At 36.8% G+C, this 24910-nt stretch overlaps 1 protein-coding gene across 1 annotated transcript; it reads right to left on the bottom strand.

The window, feature by feature from the left end:
* Positions 1-13304: 13304 nt before the first annotated feature.
* LOC100655610 (olfactory receptor 6C2-like) lies at positions 13305-14341 on the bottom strand. The gene has a single exon (XM_003405512.3). The coding sequence runs from the start codon at positions 14258-14260 to the stop codon at positions 13310-13312; it is 951 nt and encodes a 316-aa protein (XP_003405560.1). The 5' UTR covers positions 14261-14341; the 3' UTR covers positions 13305-13309.
* Positions 14342-24910: the final 10569 nt, after the last annotated feature.

The following is a 24910-nucleotide window of genomic DNA, read 5'->3' as shown; positions in this document are numbered from 1 at the left end:
ATAGTGCATATAAGTAGAATTATAAAATCCTTCAATTTTTTTTTTACCTTTGGATGCAGGCTAAGAATATCATCATGGAAGTTGTATAATTTCAGCTAGTTTACTTCAAATTGAATTTTTCTCTGTTATTTTGTTGTGTCTCAATAAGGCAAAAATGAAGATGACTATGCACAGCACATCATTTTTTTCATTCTTTTTTCCATTCAGTTTACAGTCTCCACTTATATGCCATTACCTCAACCTTTCATTTATTCCTCAACTCACACAATAAAGCTTATTATAATATCCAGATATTTGTGATTAAATTTTCTTTTTTTTATTCTCTGGATTATGACCATCTAAACTTTAGGGCCTTGGAGATTGTTCATTTAGGTGTGACAGAAATGCCGTCTGGTTTCTGCCAATCTCTTTTCATCTATTTCTCTATCCTTCTCCTCTAACCGTATACCCAGGCCTTCTGCTTTCTAGGTTTTTAATACCTTTGTATTTGTTTCCTTAAATGTATTTGTTGCCCATTGCTGTGTGCTATCAAGTCAATTCCGACTCATAGTGACCCTATAGAACACAGTAGAACTGCCCCATAGGATTTCTTAAGCTACAATAACCTTTCTGGAGCATATCACTAGGTCTTTTCTCCTACAAAGCTGTGGTAGGTTTGAGCAACTGACCTTTCTGTTAGTAGCCTAATGCTTAAACATAGCACCACCAGGGCTCCTTTTCTTAAATATGTAGTTGTATTTCATGATTATATTTTCTATCTGATACATTTAAAAAAATTAATAAGATTTAGTGAAAGAAAGATAATCACATTAGGAATTAAATAGTACCCAACTCACTGCTGTTGAGTCAATTCCAACTCATAGAGACCCTATAGGACAGAGTAGAACTGCCCCATAGAGTTTCCAAGGAGTGCCTGGCGGATTCAAACTGCTGACCTTTTGGTTTGCAGCCGTAGTAGTACTTAACCACTATGTCACCAGGGTTTCCTAATTAATAACAATTTAATAATTATCAAATTATTTGACTAATTATTTAAATTTAATCAATTATTTAAATAATTATTTAAATAATTAAATAATAGAGTTAAAATTCAAATTACCATGCATCTATCATTTTGTCATACTTTAGTGGCTTCCATGCTGCTGTGATGCTGGAAGCTATGCCACTGGTATTTGAAATACCAGCAGGGTCATCCATGGTGGGCAATTTTCACCAGAGCTTCCAAAACAAGACAGAGCAGGAAAAAGGGCCTAGCCGTCTACTTCTCAAAAACTGAAAAATGAAAACATTATGAATAGCAATGGAAAACTGATACAGCCCCAGAAGATGAAAACCTCAGGTTGGAAGGCACTCAAAATATGACTGGGCAAGAGCTGCCTCCTCAAAGTAGAGATGATCTTAATGACGTGGATGGAAAAGAGCTTCCAGGGCCTTCATTTGCTGATGTGGCATGACTCAAAATGACAAGAAACAGCTGAAAAGTTCATTAATAATTGGAACATGGAATATATAAAACATTGATCTAGGAAAATTGGAAGTAGTCAAAAATGAAGTGGAATGCATAAAGATTGATATCCTAGATATTACTGAGCTGAAAAAGACTCGCATTAGGCCATTTTGAATCAATCATATGGTCTACTATACCGGGGAGGACAAATTGAAGCAGAATGGCATTGCATTCATGATCAAAAAGAACATTTCATGATCTGCCCTGATGTACAACGCTGTCATTGATAGGATAATGTCCATATGCCTACAAGGAACAGCAGGTAATACAACTATTATTCACATTTAAGCACCTGCCACTAATGCCAAAGATGAGGAATTTGAAAATTTTTACCAACTTCTGCAGCTTGAAACTGATCAAGCATTCAGTCAAGATGCATTGATAATTACTAACAATTGGAATGAGAAAGTTGGAAACAAGAAGAAGCATTTATAGTTGGAAAATATGGCCTTGATGAAACAACACTGAAGATCACGTGATAGAATTCTGCAAGACCAATGACTTATTCACTACGAATACCTTTTTTTTTTCCAACATAAATGGCAACTATACCAGATGGAAAACATAAGAATCAAATTCACTAATCTGTGGAAAGGGACAAAAAGAGACAATGGAAAAGCTCAATGTCATCTATCAGGACAAGGCCAGGGGTCAACTGTGGAACAGACCATCAATTTTCATGTGCAAGTTCAAATTGAAACTAAAGAAAATTAAAACAAGTCCATGAGAGCCAAAGAATAACCTGGAGTATATCCCACCTAAATTTAGAGACCATCTCAAGAATAGATTTGACACAATGAATACTAGTGTCTGAAGACCAGATAAATTATGGGATGGAATCAACAGTATCATACATGAAGAAAGCAAGAGGTCATTAAAAAGATGGGGAAAAAAGCGAAGACGAAAATGGATGTCAGAACAGATTCGAAACTTGCCCTTGAATGTCAACTATTTAAAGCAAAAAGAAGAAATAATGAAGTAAAAGGCTGAAGAGAAGATTTTGAATGGCACCTTGAGAAGACAAAGGAAAGTATTATAATGACATGTACAAACACCTGGGGTTAGAGAACCAAAAGGGAAGAACACACTGGCATTTCTCAAGCTGAAAGAACAGAAAAAAAATTCAAGTCTCAAATTACAATATTGAAGGATTCTATAGGAAAAAATTGAATGACACAGGAAGCATCAAAAGAAGATGGAAGGAATACAAAATCACTGAACCAAAAAGAAACGTTTATATTTAACCATTTCAGGAGGTAGCATATGAACAAGAACCAGTGGCACTAAAGGAAGAAATCCAAGTTGCACTGAAGACACTGGTGAAAAACAAGGCTCCAGGAATTAATGGAACACCAGTTGAGATGTTTCAACAAACAGAAGCAAGCTGAAAGTGTTCCCTTGTTTATGCCAAGGAATTTGGAAGTTATCTGGCCAGCTGACTAAAGAGTTTCATATTCATTCCCATTCCAAAGAAAGATAATCTAACAGAATGTGGAAATTATCAAACAATATCATTTATACCATACACAAGTAAAATTTTGCTGAAGATAATTAAAAAATGTTTGCAGCTTTACATCAACACAGAATTGTCAAAAATTCAAGTCAGACTCAGAAGAAGGCTTGGAAGGAAGAATATCATTTCTGAAGTCAGAAGGAACTTGGCTGAAAGCAGAGAATACTAGAAAGATGTTTACCTGTGTTTTATTGATTACGAATAGGTATTCAACTATGTGGGTCATGACAAATAATGGATAACATTGCAAAGAATGGAACTTCCAGAACACTAAGTTGTGGTCATGTGGAACCTGTACTTAGTCCAAGAGGCCACCGTTTGAACAGAACAAGGGGATACTGTGTGGTTTAAAATCAGGAAACTGTGTCAGGGTTGTATATTTCCAAGATATTTATTCAATCTGTATGCTGAGCAAATAATACAAAAGCTGTATTGTATGAATAAAAATGCATCATCGGGATTGAAGGAAGGCTCATTAAAACCTGTGATATGCCGATGGAACAATCTTGCTTGCTGAAAGCAAAAAGGAATTGATGTCCTTACTGATGAAGATCAAATACTACAGCCTTCAGTATGGATTACAGCTTCCATAAAGAAAACAAAAATCCTCACAACTAGATCAGTAAACAATATCATGATAAATGGAGAAAAGATTGATGTTGCCCAGAATTTCATTTTATTTGGATCCACCATCAATGCCCACAAAAGCACCAGTCAAAAAACCCAACCACATATTTTATTTGGCAAATCTGCTGCAAAAGACCCCTTTAAAGTGTTGAAAGGTAAAGATGACTCTTGGATGACTAAGGTGTTCCTGACCAAAGCCATGTTATTTTCAATGCCCTCATAATCATGGAAAAGCTAGACAATGAATAAGAAAGACTGAATAAAATTTCATGCATTTGAATTACAGTGTTGGAGAAGAATATTGAATACATTATGGACTGACAGAAGAACAAAGAAATTTATTTTGGAAGAAGCAGAGCCAGAATGCTCCTTAGAAGAAAGGATGGTGAGTCTTGGTCTCACATACTTTGGGAATGCTATCAGAAAGGAAAAGTCCCTGGAGGAGGACATAATGTTTGGTAAAGTAGAGCATTAGTGAAAAATAGGAAGCCCCTCAACAAGATGGACTGAGACAGTGCTGCAACAAAGGGCTCAAACATACACACCATTGTGAGGATGCCCCAGGCCCAGATAATGTTTTGTTCTGTTGTACAAAGGGTTGCTATGAGCCAGAACCAACTCCACAGCACCTAACAACAACACCAAAATGGCACCTACTTTTTAAAAAATGCAAAAATAAGTCATTTGTAGAAAAAATAATCAATGAATTCACATCTTCTAAACATAATGCCTTTTTTTTATTAACTTTTATTGGGCTTCAAGTGATCATTTACAAATCAAGTCAGTCTGTCACATATAAGTTAATACACATCTTACTCCTTACTCCCACTTGCTCTCCCCCTAATGAGTCAGCCCTTCCAGTCTCTCCTTTCTTGACAATTTTGCCACCTTCCAACTCTCTCTATCCTCCCATCCCCCCTCCAGACAGGAGATGCCAACACAATCTCAAGTGTCCACCTGATATAATTAGCTCACTCTTCATCACCATCTCTCTCCCACCCACTGTCCAGTCCCTTTCATGTCTGATGAATTGTCTTTGGGGATGGTTCCCGTCCTGTGCCAACAGAAGGTTTGGGGACCATGACCGCCGGGATTCCTCTAGTCACATCCAGACCATTAAGTATGGTCTTTTTATGAGAATTTGGGGGCTGCATCCCACTTATCTCCTGCTCCCTCAGGGGTTCTCTATTCTGCTCCCTGTGAGGGCAGTCATCGATTGTGGCCGGGCACCAACTAGTTCTTCTGGTCTCAGAATGATGTAGGTCTCTGGTTCATGTGGCCCTTTCTGTCTCTTGGGCTCTTAGTTGTCGTGTGACCTTGGTGTTCTTCATTCTCCTTTGCTCCAGGTGGGTTGAGACCAATTGATGCATCTTAGGTGGCCACTTGTTAGCTTTTAAGACCCCAGACACCACATTTCAAAGCGGGATGCAGAATGTTTTCATAATAGAATTATTTTGCCAATTGACTTAGAAGTCCCCTTAAACCATGGTTCCCAAACCCCTGCCCTTGCTCCGTTGACCTTTGAAGTATTCAGTTTATCCTGGAAACTTCTTTGCTTTTGGTCCAGTCCAGTCCAGTTGAGCTGACCTTCCATGTATTGAGTGTTGTTTTCCATTCACCTAAAGCAGTTCTTATCAGCTAATTAATCAGTAAAAAACCCTCTCCCACCCTCCCTCCCTCCCCCCCTCGTAACCACAAAAGTATGTGTTCTTCTCAGTTTATACTATTTCTCAAGATCTTATAATAGTGGTCTTATACAATATTTGTCCTTTTGCCTCTGACTGATTTCGCTCAGCATAATGCCTTCCAGTTTCCTCCATGTTATGAAATGTTTGACAGATTCGTCACTGTTCTTTATCGATGCGTAGTATTCCATTGTTTGAATATACCACAATTTATTTACCCATTCATCCGTAGATGGACACCTTGTTTGCTTCCAGCTTTTTGCTATTGTAAACAGTGCTGCAATAAACATGGGTGTGCATATATCTGTTTATGTGAAGGCTCTTGTTTCTCTAGGGTATATTCCGAGGAGTGGGATTTCTGGGTTGTATGGTAGTTCTATTTCTAACTGTTTAAGATAACGCCAGATAGATTTCCAAAGTGGTTGTGCCATTTTACATTCCCACCAGCAGTGTATAAGAGTTCCAATCTCTCCGCAGCCTCTCCAACATTTATTATTTTGTGTTTTTTGGATTAATGCCAGCCTTGTCGGAGTGAGATGGAATCTCGTCATAGTTTTAATTTGCATTTCTCTAATGGCTAATGATCGAGAGCATTTTCTCATGTCTCTGTTGGCTGCCTGAATATCTTCTTTAGTGAAGTGTGTGTTCATATCCTTTGCCCACTTCTTGATTGGGTTGTTTGTCTTTTTGTGGTTGAGTTTTGACAGAATCATGTACATTTTAGAGATCAGGAGCTGGTTGGAGATGTCATAGCTGAAAATTTTTTCCCAGTCTCTAGGTGGTCTTTTTACTCTTTTGGTGAAGTCTTTAGATGAGCATAGGTGTTTGATTTTTAGGAGCTCCCAGTTATCTGGTTTCTCTTCGTCATTTTTGGTAATGTTTTGTATTCTGTTTATGCCTTGTATTAGAGCTCCTAGAGTTGTCCCTATTTTTTCTTCCATGATCTTTATCGTTTTAGTCTTTATGTTTAGGTCTTTGATCCACTTGGAGTTACTTTTGGTGCATGGTGTGAGGTATGGGTCCTGTTTCATTTTTTTGCAAATGGATATCCAGTTATGCCAGCACCATTTGTTAAAAAGACTATCTTTTCCCCAATTAACTGACACTGGGCCTTTGTCAAATATCAGCTGCTCACACGTGGATGGATTTATATCCGGGTTCTCAATTCTGTTCCATTGGTCTATGTGCCTGTTGTTGTACCAGTACCAGGCTGTTTTGACTACTGTGGCTGTAAAATAGCTTCTGAAATCAGGTAGAGTGAGGCCTCCCACTTTCTTCTTTTTCAGTAATGCTTTGCTTATCTGAGGCTTCTTTCCCTTCCATATGAAATTGGTGATTTGTTTCTCTATCACCTTAAAAAATGACATTGGAATTTGGATCAGAAGTGCATTGTATGTATAGATGGCTTTTGGTAGAATAGACATTTTTACTATGTTAAGTCTTCCTATCCATGAGCAAGGTATGTTTTTCCACTTAAGTAGGTCCTTTTTAATTTCTTGTAGTAGAGCTTTGTAGTTTTCTTTGTATAGGTGTTTTACATCCTTGGTAAGATTTATTCCTAAGTATTTTATCTTCTTGGGGGCTACTGTGAATGGTATTGATTTGGTTATTTCCTCTTCGATGTTCTTTTTGTTGATGTAGAGGAATCCAAGTGATTTTTGTATGATTATTTTATAACCTGAGACTCTGCCAAACTCTTCTATTAGTTTCAGTAGTTTTCTGGAGGATTCCTTAGGGTTTTCTGTGTATAAGATCATGTCATCTGCAAATAGAGATAATTTTACTTCCTCCTTGCCAATCCGGATGCCTTTTATTTCTTTGTCTAGCCTAATTGCCCTGGCTAGGACTTCTAGCACGATGTTGAATAAGAGCAGTGATAAAGGGCATCCTTGTCTGGTTCCCGTTCTCAAGGGAAATGCTTTCAGGCTCTCTCCATTTAGAGTGATGTTGGCTGTTGGCTTTGCATAGATGCCCTTTATTATGTTGAAGAATTTTCCTTCAATTCCTGTTTTGGTGAGAGTTTTTATCATAAATGGGGGTTGGACTTTGTCAAATGCCTTTTCTGCATCAATTGATAAGATCATGTGGTTTTTTGTCTTTTGTTTTATTTATGTGGTGGATTACATTAATGGTTTTTCTGATATTAAACCAGCCTTGCATAACTGGTATAAATCCCACTTGATCGTGGTGAATTATTTTTTTGATATGTTGTTGAATTCTATTGGCTAGAATTTTGTTGAGGATTTTTGCATCTGTGTTCATGAGGGATATAGGTCTGTAATTTTCTTTTTTTGTAATGTCTTTACCTGGTTTTGGTATCAGGGAGATGGTGGCTTCATAGAATGAGTTGGGTAGTATTCCATCATTTTCTATGCTTTGAAATACCTTCAGTAGTAGCGGTGTTAACTCTTCTCTGAAAGTTTGGTAGAACTCTGCAGTGAAGCCGTCCGGGCCAGGGCTTTTTTTTGTTGGGAGTTTTTTGATTACCGTTTCAATCTCTTTTTTTGTTATGGGTCTATTTAGTTGTTCTACTTCTGAATGTGTTAGTCTAGGTAGGTAGTGTTTTTCCAGGAATTCATCCATTTCTTCTAGGTTTGCAAATTTGTTAGAGTGCAATTTTTCATAATAATCTGATATGATTCTTTTAAATTCTGTTGGTTCTGTTGTGATGTGGTCCTTCTCGTTTCTTATTCGGGTTATTTGTTTCCTTTCCTGTATTTCTTTAGTCAGTCTAGCCAATGGTTTATCAATTTTGTTAATTTTCTCAAAGAACCAGCTTTTGGCTTTGTTAATTCTTTCAACTGTTTTTCTGTTCTCTAATTCATTTAGTTCAGCTCTAATTTTTATGATTTGTTTTCTTCTGGTGCCTGATGGATTCTTTTGTTGCTCACTTTCTATTTGTTCAAGTTGTAGGGACAGTTCTCTGCTTTTGGCTCTTTCTTCTTTTTGGGTGTGTGCATTTATCGATATAAATTGGCCTCTGAGCACTGCTTTTGCTGTGTCCCAGAGGTTTTGATAGGAAGTATTTTCATTCTCGTTGCATTCTATGAATTTCCTTATTCCCTCCTTGATGTCTTCTATAACCCAGTCTTTTTTCAGGAGGGTATTGTTCAGTTTCCAAGTATTCGATTTCTTTTCCCTAGTTTTTCTGTTATTGATTTCCACTTTTATGGCCTTGTGGTCTGAGAAGATGCTTTGTAATATTTCGATGTTTTGGACTCTGCAAAGGTTTGTTTTATGACCTAATATGTGGTCTATTCTAGAGAATGTTCCATGTGCGCTAGAAAAAAAAAGTATACTTTGCAGCAGTTGGGTGGAGAGTTCTGTATAAGTCAATGAGGTCAAGTTGGTTGATTGTTGTAATTAGGTCTTCGGTGTCTCTATTGAGCTTCTTACTGCATGTCCTATCCTTCTCCGAAAGTGGTGTGTTGAAGTCTCCTACTATAATTGTGGAGGTATCTATCTCGCTTTTCAATTCTGTTAAAATTTGATTTATGTATCTTGCAACCCTGTCATTGGGTGCATAAATATTTAATATGGTTATGTCTTCCTGATCAATTGTCCCTTTTATCATTATGTAGTGTCCTTCTTTATCCTTTGTGGTGGATTTAAGTCTAAAGTCTATTTTGTCAGAAATTAATATTGCTACTCCTCTTCTTTTTTGCTTATTGTTTGCTTGATATATTTTTTTCCATCCTTTGAGTTTTAGTTTGTTTGTGTCTCTAAGTCTAAAGTGTGTCTCTTATAGGGAGCATATAGGCAGATCGTGTTTCTTTATCCAGTCTGAGACTCTCTGTCTCTTTATTGGTGCATTTAGTCCATTTACATTCAGCGTAATTATAGATAAGTAAGTGTTTAGTGTTGTCATTTTGATGCCTTTGTATGTGTGTTGTTGACAATTTCATTTTTCCACATACTTTTTTGTGCTGAGACGTTTTTCTTAGTAAATTGTGAGACCCTCATTTTTGTAATGTTTAACTTTATGTTTGTTGAGTCGTTAAGTTTTTCTTGGCTTTTATCTTGAGTTCTGGAGTTATTATACCTCTTTGTGGTTACCTTATTATTTACCCCCATTTTTCTAAGTAAAAACCTAACTTGTATTGTTCTATATCGCCATGTATCACTCTCCATATGGCAGTTCTATGCCTCCTGTATTTAGTCCCTCTTTTTGATTATTGTGATCTTTTACGTATTGACTTCAGTGATTCCCTGTTATGAGCACTTTTTTTAAATTAATCTTAATTTGTTTTTGTGATTTCCCTATTTGAGTTGATATCAGGACGTTCTGTTTTGTGACCTTGTGTTGTGCTGGTATCTGATATTATTGGTTTTCTGACCAAACAATATCCTTTAGTATTTCTTATAGCTTTGGTTTGGTTTTTGCAAATTCTCTAAACTTGTGTTTATCTGTAAATATCTTAATTTCTCCTTCATATTTCAGAGAGAGTTTTGCTGGATATATGCTCCTTGGCTGGCAGTTTTTCTCCTTCAGTGCTGTGTATATGTCGTCCCATTCCCTTCTCGCCTGCGTGGTTTCTGCTGAGGAGTCTGAACTTATTCTTATTGATTCTCCCTTGAAGGAAACCTTTCTTTTCTCCCTGGCTGCTTTTAAAATTTTCTCTTTATCTTTGGTTTTGGCGAGTTTGATGATAATATGTCTTGGTGTTTTTCTTTTTGGATCATCCTTAAATGGGGTTCAATGAGCATCTTGGATAGATATCCTTTCGTCTTTCGTGATGTCAGGGAAGTTTTCTGTCAGGAGATCTTCAACTATTTTCTCTGTGTTTTCTGTCCTCCCTCCCTGTTCTGGGACTCCAATCACACGCAAGTTATCCTTCTTGATAGAGTCCCACATGATTCTTAGGGTTTCTTCATTTTTTTTAATTCTTTTATCTGATTTTTTTTCGGCTATGTTGGTGTTAATTCCCTGGTCCTCCAGATGTCCCAGTCTGCATTCTCATTGCTCAAGTCTGCTCCTCTGACTTCCTATTGTGCTGTCTAATTCTGTAATTTTTTTGTTAATCTTTTGGATTTCTACAGGCTGTCTCTCTATGGATTCTTGCAACTTATTAATTTTTCCACTATGTTCTTGAATAATCTTTTTGAGTTCTTCAACAGTTTTATCAGTGTGTTCCTTGGCTTTTTCTGCAGTTTGCCTTATTTCGTTTCTGATGTCTTGAAGCATTCTGTAAATTAGTTTTTTATATTCTGTATCTGATAATTCCAGGATTGTATCTTCTTTTGGGAAAGATTTTGATTCTTTTGGGGGGTTGTAGAAGCTGTCATGGTCTGCTTCTTTATGTGGTTTGATATGGACTGCTGTCTCCGAGCCATCAGTGGGAAACTAGTTTTTCCAGAAAATCTGCTAAAAAATAATGCAGTCAGATCCCTATCAGAACTGCCTTTGGATTATAACCGCCACCTTATTTCCTGTAAGGATGAAAGTCTGAGATTTGGATCATATATGCTTGGCTGTAGCTGGTTCTGTGTTTTTAGTCCAATTAGGGGTGGATTTTTGGTCTCTCTGTTTTTTGTGGTTCCTTCTCTCAGGCCGGAAGAGTAGGTTAAGAAAAGACCAAAAGAAAAAAAAGAGGGGGGGGGGAAGCAAAGCCGCCGCGGAGCCGGAGCCATTCTCCGTCTGGCTCAGGAAATTCCAATGTTAATGAAGCCGCCTAGGGAGGGTGGGGGAGGGATCAGAGAGATAGGAGAGTAGCACCTCAGAATATAGCCAGAGTTGCTTGTCTTGCTTGGAATGACTATTCTATCTGAGATTCCCGAGGGGCGTGTCGCCTATGTGTGCTGGCTGTGTGGAGATTGCCCCCGGGGATCTGGCCCACTGAAGCCGTGGTCAGATCCTCCGCTGCCAGTCCCACACCCAGCATCAAGGTTCCCCTGCTGGGACGGTGCACTCCCGACTCCAAAATCAGTCGCTGCCTCCCGGGAACTTCTCGTCCTTCCAGCCGCCTCACCGCGCCACCCACGTGGACTGGCTGGGCCCCCTCCAGGGGTTAGTTCAGGGGAGATGAGCTGCTCCCCGTGCTTGTGCTGTGACAGACCTCAGTCAAAAGCCCGGTGGCAATATTTCCCGGCTGGGATGCTGCACTCCCAGCTCCAAGACCAGTCACTGCCTCCCGGGGACTTCTCCCACCGGCCACGTCGCCACGCCGTCCGCGCGGACTGGCTGGGCTCCCTCACGGGGTGAGTTCAGGGGGGTAGGGCTGTGCCCCTTGTTTGCGCCATCCGCTCCCCTGGGCCTTGCCCTAAATCGGGCGCCAAGGTTCCCTGACTGGGAGGCTGGCTCCAGGCTCTGAAAACAATCACTGCCTCCCCGTATTTGTTCATTTTCTGTCTCTAAATCTGTGTTTGTTGTTCAGGGTTCGTAGATTGTTATGTATGTGATCGATTCACTTGTTTTTCCGAGTCTTTGTTGCAAGAGGGATCCGAGGTAGCGTCTACCTAGTCAGCCATCTTGGCCCCGCCCAACATAATGCCTTTGATTGACAAAATTTTTCAGGCTTTTTTCATATACAGGGTATAGATTCAAACAGTAAAGCAACTACTCTAAACTACTCTAAACCACTAATCAAAGTAGTGCTAGTGCTTATATGGGGTCATAAAATATAAAATCAGAAATGATTACTATTCTATTAAAAAGGCAAGATAAAATGTCAGCTTTAAATCTCCTTAACAATTTATTTGGCTTAATAATTTATTTGGCTTAGACATAATATTGAATTGTATTGTATTTCAATTCTGAAAAAGTTTCCAATATCTATTTTAAATATCTAGGAGAAAAAAAAAAAAACTACCTTTTTTTTTTAATAGCATACAGGAAACAAGATCTAACATAAGAATTAATGAATGTACTCCCTACGAGAAACTAGTTAAATTTTCCAGCAGTATTTAGCTAAAACTTGTATCAAAGACTTTGCATCTTAGAGGGTCCCTTCAGTTTAAGATGGTCTTCTCCACACATGAGTGACAATTTTTATGTAACTGCAGGGCAGGCTGCACTTGTGATGCCTCAGCCAAACATCACTTAAAAGGCACTAACCAAACTTTAGGAATGGAACCTTGAGTTTATGATACATAAAATGACCTTAGTCAAATGCTGAGCAGATCATGCGAATGACTTACCCCAAATTCCTAGGGAATACATTTCTGTGGCTGGATTTTGAATTGCATGTGTACTTCTTGATTTTTTTTTTTAGGGTCATTTTTGGTGAGATTCAAGACTTATAGGAATTGGTGGCTCAAATTTGCTTTTAAACAGAAAAGCAGATGAGTTTTCCAGTTTTTATCAAATATATACTTTATTGGTACGTATGAGATCTAGGTGGACAGAATAGGCAGGCTTCCTTAAAATCTGTTTTGAAGTATATTCAGGGACAAAGGAGGAGATTACAGAGGGAAGGACTAATCTTGAATTATTTTACCAAGCCAACAAGTTGAAGAGTCACCCCTTGGAGATCTCTGGGCAGGTGAAGGCAATGCAGCTACATAGCAATGTACCTTCTATTATTTTCTCCCTAAATGACATAAAATCATGAAAGCAGAAAATACACTCTACACCAGAGGTCCATTAGACTACTTGATTCTTCTATTAAAAGCAGCCATAACCAATATGCCAGTGAAGGGTTAAGGCTATATTCTAAAAAAACTTGATTTAGAAAAAGAGGAAGTGGATAGATTTTGTTCTCAGGCCTTGATTTGCTGGCTCTGTGACATGGTCATTACTCCTAAGTTATTCCTATGTGGCTTAGAAGAAATATTAACAAGGCCTTTCACTCTGGCTGGCCTTGTTCTCTTAGTGATGGAAACAATTCTGATTTTGAAGAGGGTAAGGAACTACTTGGTCAGAGTAGGTTCACGAGTCAGAATGAAAGGACCATGAGAAAATTAATCTAATTCAACTAGTTGGAACTTCAGAAGAAATATTAAGGAACTAGTCTTCCATTTTCACTTGGTTGCTCAAATTCAGTGTGCTCTTACTTTTGTGAAAATAAATGCAATTTTTTTAACCATATCATTGAAAGATTGTTTTACCTGCTTATTTCTCAAGGTATAAATGAAGGGGTTTAACAAAGGAGCAACAGATGTAGTGAGCACGGATACCCCTTTATTAATGTCCACATCCTCTTTGGCTGAAGGTTTGATATAGATGAAGATACAGCTACCATAGGTGATGGAAACAACGATCATGTGAGAAGAACACGTTGAAAAAGCTTTTTTCCTTTGCTGAGTAGATGGGAATCTTAGTATTGTCTTGATGATATATATGTAAGAAAGAACCACGCCTATGAGTGTGATAATGAATGTCAATACTGCACAAATTATAACCACGTGTTCTAAGAGCGATGTATCTGAGCATGAAATCTTAAAAAGAGGAGCTGCATCACAGCCAAAATGATCAATGGCATTGGAGTCACAGAATTCCAGCTGCAGGCCCATACCGAGTGGTGTGATGATGATCATCAACCCAGAGATCCAGCAGCAGAGGACAAGGACAGTACAGACTCTGCTGTTCATGATGGTCATATAATGGAGGGGTTTGCAGATGGCCACATAGCGGTCATAGGACATGGCAGCCAGGAGAAAAAACTCTGTGGCCCCAAAGAGTCCAAAAAAAAATATTTGACTGGCACACGCATTATAAGTAATGGTATTATCCCCAATTGATATACTGTACAGGAATCTGGGAATACAGACCGTTGTGAAAGAGATTTCTAAGAAGGAGAAGTTTCGGAGGAAAAAATACATAGGTGTTTTAAGGTGGGAATCCGTGAGAGTAAGAATGATAATGGTCAGGTTTCCGGTTACACTCAGAATATACGTCAGAAATAAAAAGATGAAAGCCAGAACTTGCAGCTGTGGGTCATCAGTAAGTCCCAGCAAGATGAAAGTTGTTACTGCTGTATGATTTCTCATTACTACCTTTGATCTTTAGGCAATCTGCATGTAAAGACAAAATTAGAAAACATACAATTCACCAGAAAGAACAAATACCAAATGACCCCTTCCTCTTATTCGTTATAGTTTTCAGTGATCTATATAAAATTTATTTTTAAATGAACTCCACTGAAAAGAAATTTGAGCTTTTATTCTTTTTTTATTCTCAAAAACTCACATCAGGTTTTGTCTATTACATCCATAGTTTAAAATTTTTTTTCACATTTTTAATAAAATTTAATTGATTATCATTTTAATTTTCTCTGTAATATTCTTCAGTACTATGAAGACTTGTAAAATACTATCTTACTTTCAAATAGAAAACTAGAAAGGCTAAAAAAAAACAAAAAAAAAACAAGTACAGACACAAAAAAAGTATCCCTTGGAAAGCACCAAAATGATAATAGGGTAGTAAGGACTTGTGGGATCAAGATCCACAGAGAGGTAAGATGGATATTTGACAACATATTTCCCATTGAGGTTTTTACTATTTTTCATCTGAAAGGTATGATATCTTTTTGTGAGTCCCATGAGTCTGGATAAAAAACCTAAACCAAACCCAGTGCCGTTGAGTCAATTCTGACTCACGGCAACACTATAGGACAGAGTAGAACTGCCCCATAGAGTTTCGAAGGAGCACCTGGTGGGTTTGAACCGCTGACCCTTTGGTTAGCAGCCGTAGCACTTAACCACTACACCACTAGGGTTTCCATGAGTTTGGATAGGCACACAAAATGAAGTTCAGAGTCTATCAAAGATGAGATAATCTGGGAAATATCATGCACTTTCACTTAGGGCTTTCAAGGACTATAGGAGTTATGATGAACTGGAATTGACTATCTTTCATAATGAGCTCAGTTTCTGATTGGATTAGGATATGGCCTAATTGACTCCCAAGCCAAAATAAAGTGCCAATGAAAAAACAACTCTTCACCCAGGATTTCAAATTACTCCTAAAAGTTTTTTTTGTTTGATTTTTCTTTTCTTTCCTTTTTTTTTTTTTGTTGTATTTTAGATGAAGGTTTACAGAACAAACTAGCTTCTCATTAAACAGTTGGTATACATATTGTTTTATGACATTGGTTGACAACCCCCTGACGTGTCAACGCTCCTCCTTCTCTATCTTGGGTTCCCTATTACCAGCTTTCCTGTCTCCTCCTGCCTTCTAGTCCTTGTCCCTGGACTGGTATGCCCCTTTCGTCTCATTTTTTTTTTAATGGGCCTGTCTAGTCTTTGGCTGAAGGGTTAACCTCTGTAGTGACTTCATTTCTGAGCTAAAAGGGGCCCAGGGGCCATACTCTCTGGCTGTCTTCAGTCTCTGTCAAGCCAGTAAATCTGGCCTTTTTTATGAGTTAGAATTTTGTTCTACATTTTTCTCTAGGTCTGTCTGGGGCCCTCTATTGTGGCCCCTTTCAGAGCAGTCAGTGGTGGTAGCCAGGCACCATCTAGTTTTACTGGACTCAGTCTCGTGGAGGCCGTGGTAGATGTGGTCCATTAGTCCTTTGGACTAATTTTTCCCTTGTACCTTTAGTTTTCTTCATTCTTCCTTGCCCCCAAAAGGGTGAGACCAATGGAGTATTATAGATGGCTGCTCACAGTCTTTTAAGACCCCAGACACTACACACGAAAGTAGAGTGTAAAACATTTTGTTTATAAACTATGTTATGCCAACTGAGCTAGATGGTCCTGGAGATCATAGTTTGCAGAGACCTCAGCCCAGTAATTCCACCCCTCAGGGAGTTTGGATGTGTCTGGGGAGCTTCCATGACCTTGCCTTGTACAAGTTTTTCATATGTAATACCCACAGTGACGTAAGAGAAACAAAGACAAATTTAACAATCATTGGAGGCGACATGACCACATAACTGAAAGCTAAAGTAAATAAAGAGAACAAAACAAACAAAAGATTTAGAAATTCCATTTTCCAAGTACAGACATATTAGGATAACTCAAATTAATACACTCAGGACATTATATAACAAGAAGAAGAATTTCCACGGACCCTATAAACAGAAATGAAATGTAAACTTTCAAGTTAAAAATAAACAGAAAATAAAATTAGTAGCCAGAATACAGTAGAAGAAAGAATAAAGAAATGGGAATATATATCAAAATTAAACACCTAGATTAAAGCACAGAGGGACAAATAGATGTAAGACATATAAAAAGCAAGCAATACACATAAAGGGTTTAGTAAAAATCCCAACAATTGTGTGAAACACCAGATAAAAACGACAGAAGAAGATGCAATATTTAAAGAAATAATGGCCAGAAGATTTCCACTTCAAATCAAGATGGAGGAACAATATTTAAATTTATTTTTCCATTGGAAAAAAAATTAGAAAAGACCTAGGAAAATATGTGAAACAACAATTTTCAGATATCAAGCATCAGGTATCAAGGGACAGTTACACCTGCGAGGGAGAAGCAAATGGGGTGAATGTACAATTAACACAGTTTACTAACTAGCATTTTCATGCTGCAACACAATGAAGGGAAAAAGCAGGAGCAGACTGGTCATCCTCCAAAGTTAACAGAGGACAAAGCTGTAAATTTGGGAAAGCCACAATGGCTAAATTTTACAAGGCAGAGTACTAGAGAGGAAAGAGATGTAGGAAAGGGAACTGGGGATATTCAAAGAGAAGCCCACAAGTCACAAGCCTTCAACTGAATACTAATTGTTGCATGCATATAAGGAAACTACTGAGGCTAGGAAAAGAACCACCAAAAATTAATAAAGCGAAAAATTCTGAAGATAGAACAGGGCTGGGAATAGTTCCTGCTTCCACATTTGAAAGGAAAACTCATAATTCAAGGGAATTTGGTAGAGTACATAGAAGTTTATTTTCTCAGTAGTAAATAATCCATAGACTGAAAGGAGATGTTGTGGTCCCACCTAACAAAGGCAAACATAAACCTCAAAAGGATCAATTTATTTCCAAGTAATATAACCGTAACCAAGAACACAGGTCAAGAATACCCAGCACTGAAGAACTCACAATGTCTGAAGGCTAATGAAAAATGAACAGGTATGCAACAAAATAGGCATATTTAATAAGGGAAATATTAATATATAGCCACAAACCCAGGAAAAGCATGCATGATAGAAAAAGTGGAAAATAAAACCATTGTAATAACTATTTTCCATATACTCAAGAAAATAGAGAAAAGTTTGAACATATTAAGTAGAGACATGTCAGATAACTGAAAGAAACACATCAAAATTTTGGAGAGGAAAAACCCGATTTCTGACTTGAAAAATATACTGGATGGGATTCAGAGTAATTTTAGATGCTGCAGAAGGAAAATTAGTGAAGGTGAAGAAATAGCAAGAAAGTATCGAAAAATGAAGTGGATAGAAAAAAATGAAAACAATCCATGAACAGAGCATCAGTGCACTTTAGGAACGTTCTGAAAGGCCTAGCATATGCGTAAGCGAAGTCACAAAGGAGAAGGGACGAAAGGTGGGAGAGGAAAGTATATGAAGAAATAATAACTTTCTTTCCATTTTAAAAGTTCCTGTACCTATCATCCCTATCTCAGAGCTGTATTGTATTGCTCATTTATTGCTCTGTCTCCCCATTATACTCTAATGTTCTTGAGGTAAGAACCTATTTTGTTCATAACGGCATACTCAGATCTTAACACACTTGCAGAAATAGAATAGTTTTTCAGAATAAATACACAAAATCATAGATATTTAAAAGATCAGGATATTTTCTTTACTCATATTTCAAGATTCTATTTGAAAGATTTCTCATACTCCTAAAGTCTGTGTAGAAAGTACTGCACTCATATCGAAGATACTACCTTCAATATAACTGTTTGATACATGAGACATGTCTCCCTGGTACATCACTGCAATGATTTTTTGAGCAGTAAGACATAACCACTCAATTTCTAAGCTTAGTGGTCAAACTTCACAAGTCTTTTCACTTAAATTCTTCTTTCTAATATTAACTATAGGAGCCTGGGTGGTGCATGCTGTTTGCAATCAGTTGGCAGTTCAGACCCACCTAGTGGCTCCATGGAAGAAAAGACCTGACAACCTGCTTCCATAAAGATTACAGCCAACAAAACCCTATGGAGAAGTTCAACTCTTTTATACACTATGGGGTCACCATGAGTAAGCAGTCGACTCAAAGGCAGTTAACAACAATGACAATATAGGCTATGAGAAAAAAAAAAGAAAAACAACACAAAGAACAAACAAAAAACAGGAATCATAAGGAAAAGCGTAGTAAAATAAGGTCTTCAGAAAGATTTAGATTATGAACCAAAGATAACTTGTATTAACTAAACCTGAGCTTTCTGTTAAAAAGCCTTTTTAAAATCTGTTAGGGATATTCTTTTAGATTTCACTGATAGTATATGATAGTGTATAGGGCTAACTACCCAGACTGTGGAAGCCCTGGTGGCGTAGTGGTTAAGTGCTATGACTGCTAACCAAAAGGTTGGCAGCTTGAATCCAGCAGGTGCTCCTTGGAAACTCTATGGGGCAGTTCTGTTCTGTCCTATAGAGTTGCTATGAGTTGGAATCAACTTGACAGCAGGGGGTTTGGTTTGGGTTTTTTACCTAGACTGTAGTCCAGTTTGACCAGAATTGGCATTTCTTTTGGATGGTGTGTGATTAGATGATTAGTTCCAACCAAAGCCCACTGCCTGGTTTCTTTTCTGGGGCAATTGTCTCATATGGAATCATTGTAAGGGGAGCCAGGATTGAGATTCTGTAGACACTATGAGAGAGATCAAACACTGATATAGGCTCAGGGACAAGAAGAAAAGAAATTGTCTAAAGCTAATATCCTCTGCTGTTGTGCAGATTCACATTTGAACTGCAATAGCTCACGTTGAGAAAAAGGGCAATGTTTTCCACAACCCACCTTCCCTCCTTCTTGCAGCCATTTTCTCTTTATCCCCAATGTAACCTCTAGCTAAAGTCCTGGCTAATCTTGGTTATTATCTCAGGATACAAAAAAGTTCTTTTGTCCTTCTAGTTGCCTACTTTGGAATCCTACCTTAGAAACATTCTAATTGTTGTGCAGGTGTTAACTTCTGGTTAATATACTTGGACTTCAAATGGTATTTACATTTTAACAAAGACAAGATATTTTGTAAATGAAATGTCAGACCAATGTTCACTAAATTGGGGAAACATATTTACATTTTTGACATGGTGTATGTATGTGCATGGGTGCATGTTTGCAGTGCGGATAGTAGATATCACCTTGGATGCCCATCAAATTTGACAATTTTATTGACCACATACTTAATCAATTCATAAATCAGGTCTGAAAACATCTTCATTTGCTTCTACGATTAATATTCTCAAAAAGCAATGACATTTCAAAAGTGAAATTAATTTCTTATATCTTTACAGACTATCCAGATTTTATATATATATATATATATATATATATATTTATGATTATATGCATACATATGGTCATGGAAGATTTTAAATGTTTTACCCAATTTAAGAAAAAAAAAATAATTGGCTTGAAAAATACTAAAATGCTTACCCTTTGGTCTTTTATTCAGGTTTTAGTATTCGTTTTATCCATAAAGGTCCTTAGTGGAATGCACAAAGTATTGATATGGATATTCTTTCTAGTCCTGCTTTCTCATTGAACTTCCCCTAAAACGTCACAGTGTAAATACATGCACGGGCTATCTCAATTTTCCTATCCCCATGTCTAACATTTTATCATGAAACACAATTTCAGTGTAACAAGAATGGAGCTATTTCTGCATAATTTGAGTAGCTAACTAGAAAGAAAGATTAGTATACAGGCAGGGGACAATTAGAAAATCTAGGTATTCTCTTTGATTTTTGAAAAGTTGTGGATCTGACCTAACCATCTTAACACAGACAGATTAACTTGAAATTTTACCACATTTTATACAGTCAACTGTTAACGAGTGGGATCAACTAAGTTAAAAAAAAAAAAAAAAGGTCCTTGGTGACCCTGCTTCAAAGTCACTATTGAATTTAAAATATAGTTAATATAGCAGAACAGAGGCTAACTAAGGCAACTAGGAATTGAGATGGGGTCCTTGGAGACTGGAAGATGCGATAATACCAAGGTCAAGATGTATTATTAGCCAACTAAATCTTACCAAAATGATGAGTTAAATAATTTTTTTGTTAGTTTAAGTCACAATTTGTTGATTGCCAATGATATAGAACAATTTTTCAAATGTTTATTAGTAATTTGTGAATTACTTATGAAGACAATGTGACTGCCTTTCGGCTGTTTTTGAATGAAAAGTTTCATTGATTCCTTATCCTTTTCTACAATATTTGCATATATTGAGGATTTTTAGTCTTTGCCAGTCATATATGCTACAAATCCTATTTCACAATTCATTAAACATTTAATACAACTTCTGACGGTGTTGATGTATGGATGATTTGATTAAAATGCAATAAGGTATATTCATCATTTGTTTTAATGTTTTCTCTGCCCTCATTTAAGAGACTTTAATGTTCCTGAATTTATACATATACTTACTTACTTTTTCTTCTCACAAAAATTATATCACTTTCTTTTTTACATTTAAATCTCCAGTCTCTCTGGATTATAATTTTGTGTAAATTATGGGTATATTTGGGAAAAAAAAAAAAAAGCCTGATGATGTACTTCCAAAAATCAAGCAATGGAAGTCCAATGAATCACAAAGTTCTGATCCACTATTGATCAAGGGGATGGTGCAATACTGGGCAGCGTATCATTCCGTTGTGCCTTAAGTCACCATGAGTTGGGGCCCACTTGACAGTAGCCAATAACAACAACAATGAGTATATCTAAATTTCCCCCAAGTGATTAGGCAGTTGTTCCAATGCTGTTTAATAAAGGATGAACTATTATATTACTTATTTTGACTGATCTTTGAATTTGCTTCTAGAATTTATTAGTTTCTTCATTCAGAAAGGAAGAAATATGGCTGACATCATTGCACAAATTTTTAAGAGTTCCTTAAATTTTACACTGAAGATATTGAAAATTATTCTGTAATTGTGTGAATGTTGTTTCTAGGAATGAATACAATCATGCATGTTTTAAGTTCCTGTTTTCCCCTTTAAAGTAAAAAACTAATAGAAAGATGTTGAGTTTTATTAACAAATACATTGTATAAAATTTTTTGGAATTAACATAGGTTTCTGTTTCCAAAATAAAGAGTCCATTAGGTATGAATTTAATCCATTTTCAAGAATTTCAGAAATTAAATGGCATTCTTTGTTTTTGCATTTAAGAACCACTTATCTTCCTAAGATGCAGGAAAACAGTAACAACACCACCAACAACAATGAAAAGTAGATTGGAAAGAACTGTGGGAAATATACTTTCTCTTTGTTTCACAAATAATAATTACATATAATATTAATAAACATTTATAAATAATATTTTCTGATATTGTAAAAACTATCACATTTTCACACTTAATGGTAATTTATTTTCACTCTTTGACATAGACGTAATTTTTTTTTAAAGAGACTAAGGTGATGTTTTTACTAAGCATTTTGCAAAACTGTTTCAATCCTTGTTGATTAATAAAGTAAAATTAGAAAATATAAATTCCGTATTCAAATTTCCCCAAATGACATAATTATGGTCTTTATAAAAAAAAAAAAAAAAAAAATTTTTTTTTATAGACATCTTTCCTGATTTTCCTAATTGATGCAGTCAAAGATTAGTCTCTGATACACACAACAGTTCGTGTGACTTTATTTTCTTAAATAATGCTGATATTTTTGAAGAGTCTCATGTGGTATTCTGAAGAACGTTTAAAAATAAAAAGAATTTTTTTTCTTGTCAATTAGTTCCAGAGTAACTATTTTTGGCAAGAACACTACCTAGGCATATTGTGTCCTTCGCAGTACCTCACACCAAGAGGTACAAGCATCAGTGAGTCCTCGTATTGGGGATGCTAAGTGTGATCTTTGTGAAAGCAGGTATGATAGACTTATCCGTTAAAAAGATACACTTATAATGCAATTGTGGTGATGATTTGAGATGCTGAATATTCTTTTTCCTGAAATATTTCACTCAATGATTGAATAGAATTTTCTATAGTATATTTATTGAGAAGACAACAAAAATCACAGAAGAACAGTGGACTTCTCAGCAACTCTCTGGAAGCTAGGGGTGGGGCCAAGATGGTGGAGTAGTCAGATGCTTCCGGTGGTTCCTCTTACAACAAAGACCCAAAAAACCAAGTGAATCAATTATATGTGACAGTCTAGGAGCCCTGAACACCAAAGGCAAAGTTGAGAAATTGGACTGAGCAGCAGGGGGAGGCATAGATGGTTCAGAAGCAATGAGGAATTGCTGGACCTGACCCAGTAGGAACCAGCACCATGCAGGCCAGCAGAGATGAAGAGGTAGAGAGTTCACTCATGCTTTCAGGGTCAATGAAGAGCAGCACTCTCGGCATAAGATAAGTACTTGCATCTAATCTACCAAATGGACGAAAAAATACCCCTTTGGAAAAAACTGTCTCCCATTTAACTGCCAGGTCCTGAGCCAGCATCAGTTATAGTTGCTTCCCCTGGGCTGTAAGTAAGACCTGTCATGTGCCCTGAGCCATTCTCCCAGCCTTAGAGAAGGAATAAATTAACAAATAGGGGAAAAAGAATCTGCAGCCTTCACTAAGCTGGGAACTCGGGGCAGAAATACCTCCTTTGCCTAGGTACAGGCATAAGCAGTCCATGGACTTTGAATGCCTTCACCCCTGCATAGATCTGTGTGGGCCCATTTCAACAGCATAGGCCCTCATTAGCACAGTACAACAGGGTATGCACCTGAAGGCTAACTACAGCTGTTTCAGGTATATGCTGCGGAGGTAGGTTCATGACATTTGGCACCACTCTGCCTATAAAGACATGGAAGATCTAAATGTCAAAATCAGCCAACTTAACCTCATAGGCGTATAAAGAACACTACTCAACAGCAGCCAAATAAACTTTCATTTCCAATGTACATGGAACATTCTTCAGAATAGACCACATAAAAAATTTTTTTAAATTAATTAATTATTTATTTACTTTACTAGATCATAAAGCAAGCCTTAACAAAATCTAAAATATCAAAATATTACAAAGCATTTCTTCTGACCACAAAGCTGTAAGAGCAGAAATCAATAACAGAAAAAGAAAGGAAAAAAAAAATCAAAAACATGGAAATTGAAAAATACCTTGCTCAAAAACTACTGGGTTATAGAAGAAATTAAGGATGGAATAAAGACATTCATAGAATCCAATGAGAATGAAAACACATCCTACCAGAACCTTTGGAACACAGCAAAAGCAGTGTTCGGAGGTCAATTTATACAAATAAATGCACACATTAAATAGAAGAAAGGGTCAAAATCAAAGAATTACCCCTAGAACTTGAACAAAAAGGAAGGCTTGAGGCACCAGAAAAAAGGAAATAATAAAAAATTGAGCAGAATTAAAGGAAATAGAGAACAGAAAAACAATTGAAAGGGTTAACAAGAACAAAAGCTGGTTCTTTGAAATGATCAACAATATTCATAAACCATTGGTCAAGCTGAAAAAAGAAAAACAGTAGAAGCAAATGTACCAAATAAGAAATGAGATGGGTGACATCACAACAGACCCGACTAAAATTAAAAGAATCATAATAGAATACTGTGAAAAATTGTACTCTAACAAATTTGAAAATCTAGAGGAAATGGAAAAATTTCTAGAAACACATTACCTACCTAAATTAATATAAACAGATATAGAACTAAACAGACCTATAACAAAAGACGAGGTTGAAAAGGTAATTTGAAAACATAAAATAAATATATAAATAAAGTCTTGGCCGCAACAACTACACAGGAGAATTCTACCAAACTTTCAGAGAAGAGTTAACACCACTACTACTAAAGGTATTTCAGAGCATAGAAAAGGATGAAATACTCGCAAACTCATTCTATGAAGCCAGCATAGCCCTGATACCAAAACCAGGTTAAGACACTACAAAAAAAAAAAAAAAAATTACAGAACAATATCCCACATGAACTTGGACACAAAAATCCTCAACAAAATTCTAGCCAATACATTTCAACAGCATATCAAAAAAACTATTCACCATGACCAAGTGGGATTCATACCAGGTGTTAGGAAAACAATCAATGTAATCCATCGCATAAATAAAACAAAAGACAAGGATTACATGATTTTATCAATTGGTGCAGAAAAGGCATTTAACAAAATCCAACACACTTTCGTGACAAAAACTCTCAGCAAAACAGGAATAGAAGGAAAATTCCTCAACATAATAAAGGGTGTTTTTACAAACCCAACAGCCAACATCATCTAAAATGGAAAGAGTCTGAAAGAACTCCCCCGAGAACAGGAACCAGACAAGGATGCCATTTATCACTACTCTTATTCAACATTGTTCTGATGTCATAGCCAGAAAAATTAATAAAGGCCATCCAAATTGGTAAGTAAGAAGTAAAAGTATCTATATTTGCAGATGATATGATCTTATACACAGAAAACCCTAAAGAGTCCACAAGAAAACTACTGAAACCAATAGAAGAGTTCAGCAAAGTATCAGGATTCAAGATAAACACATAAAAATGAATTCAATTCCTCTACACCAACAAAGA

This window comes from Loxodonta africana, chromosome 4, assembly GCF_030014295.1.
Source record: "Loxodonta africana isolate mLoxAfr1 chromosome 4, mLoxAfr1.hap2, whole genome shotgun sequence".
NCBI classification, from domain to species: domain Eukaryota; kingdom Metazoa; phylum Chordata; class Mammalia; order Proboscidea; family Elephantidae; genus Loxodonta; species Loxodonta africana.
The sequence above is the reverse complement of the archived record's forward strand: the minus strand, read 5'-3'. Positions and strand labels throughout refer to the sequence as shown.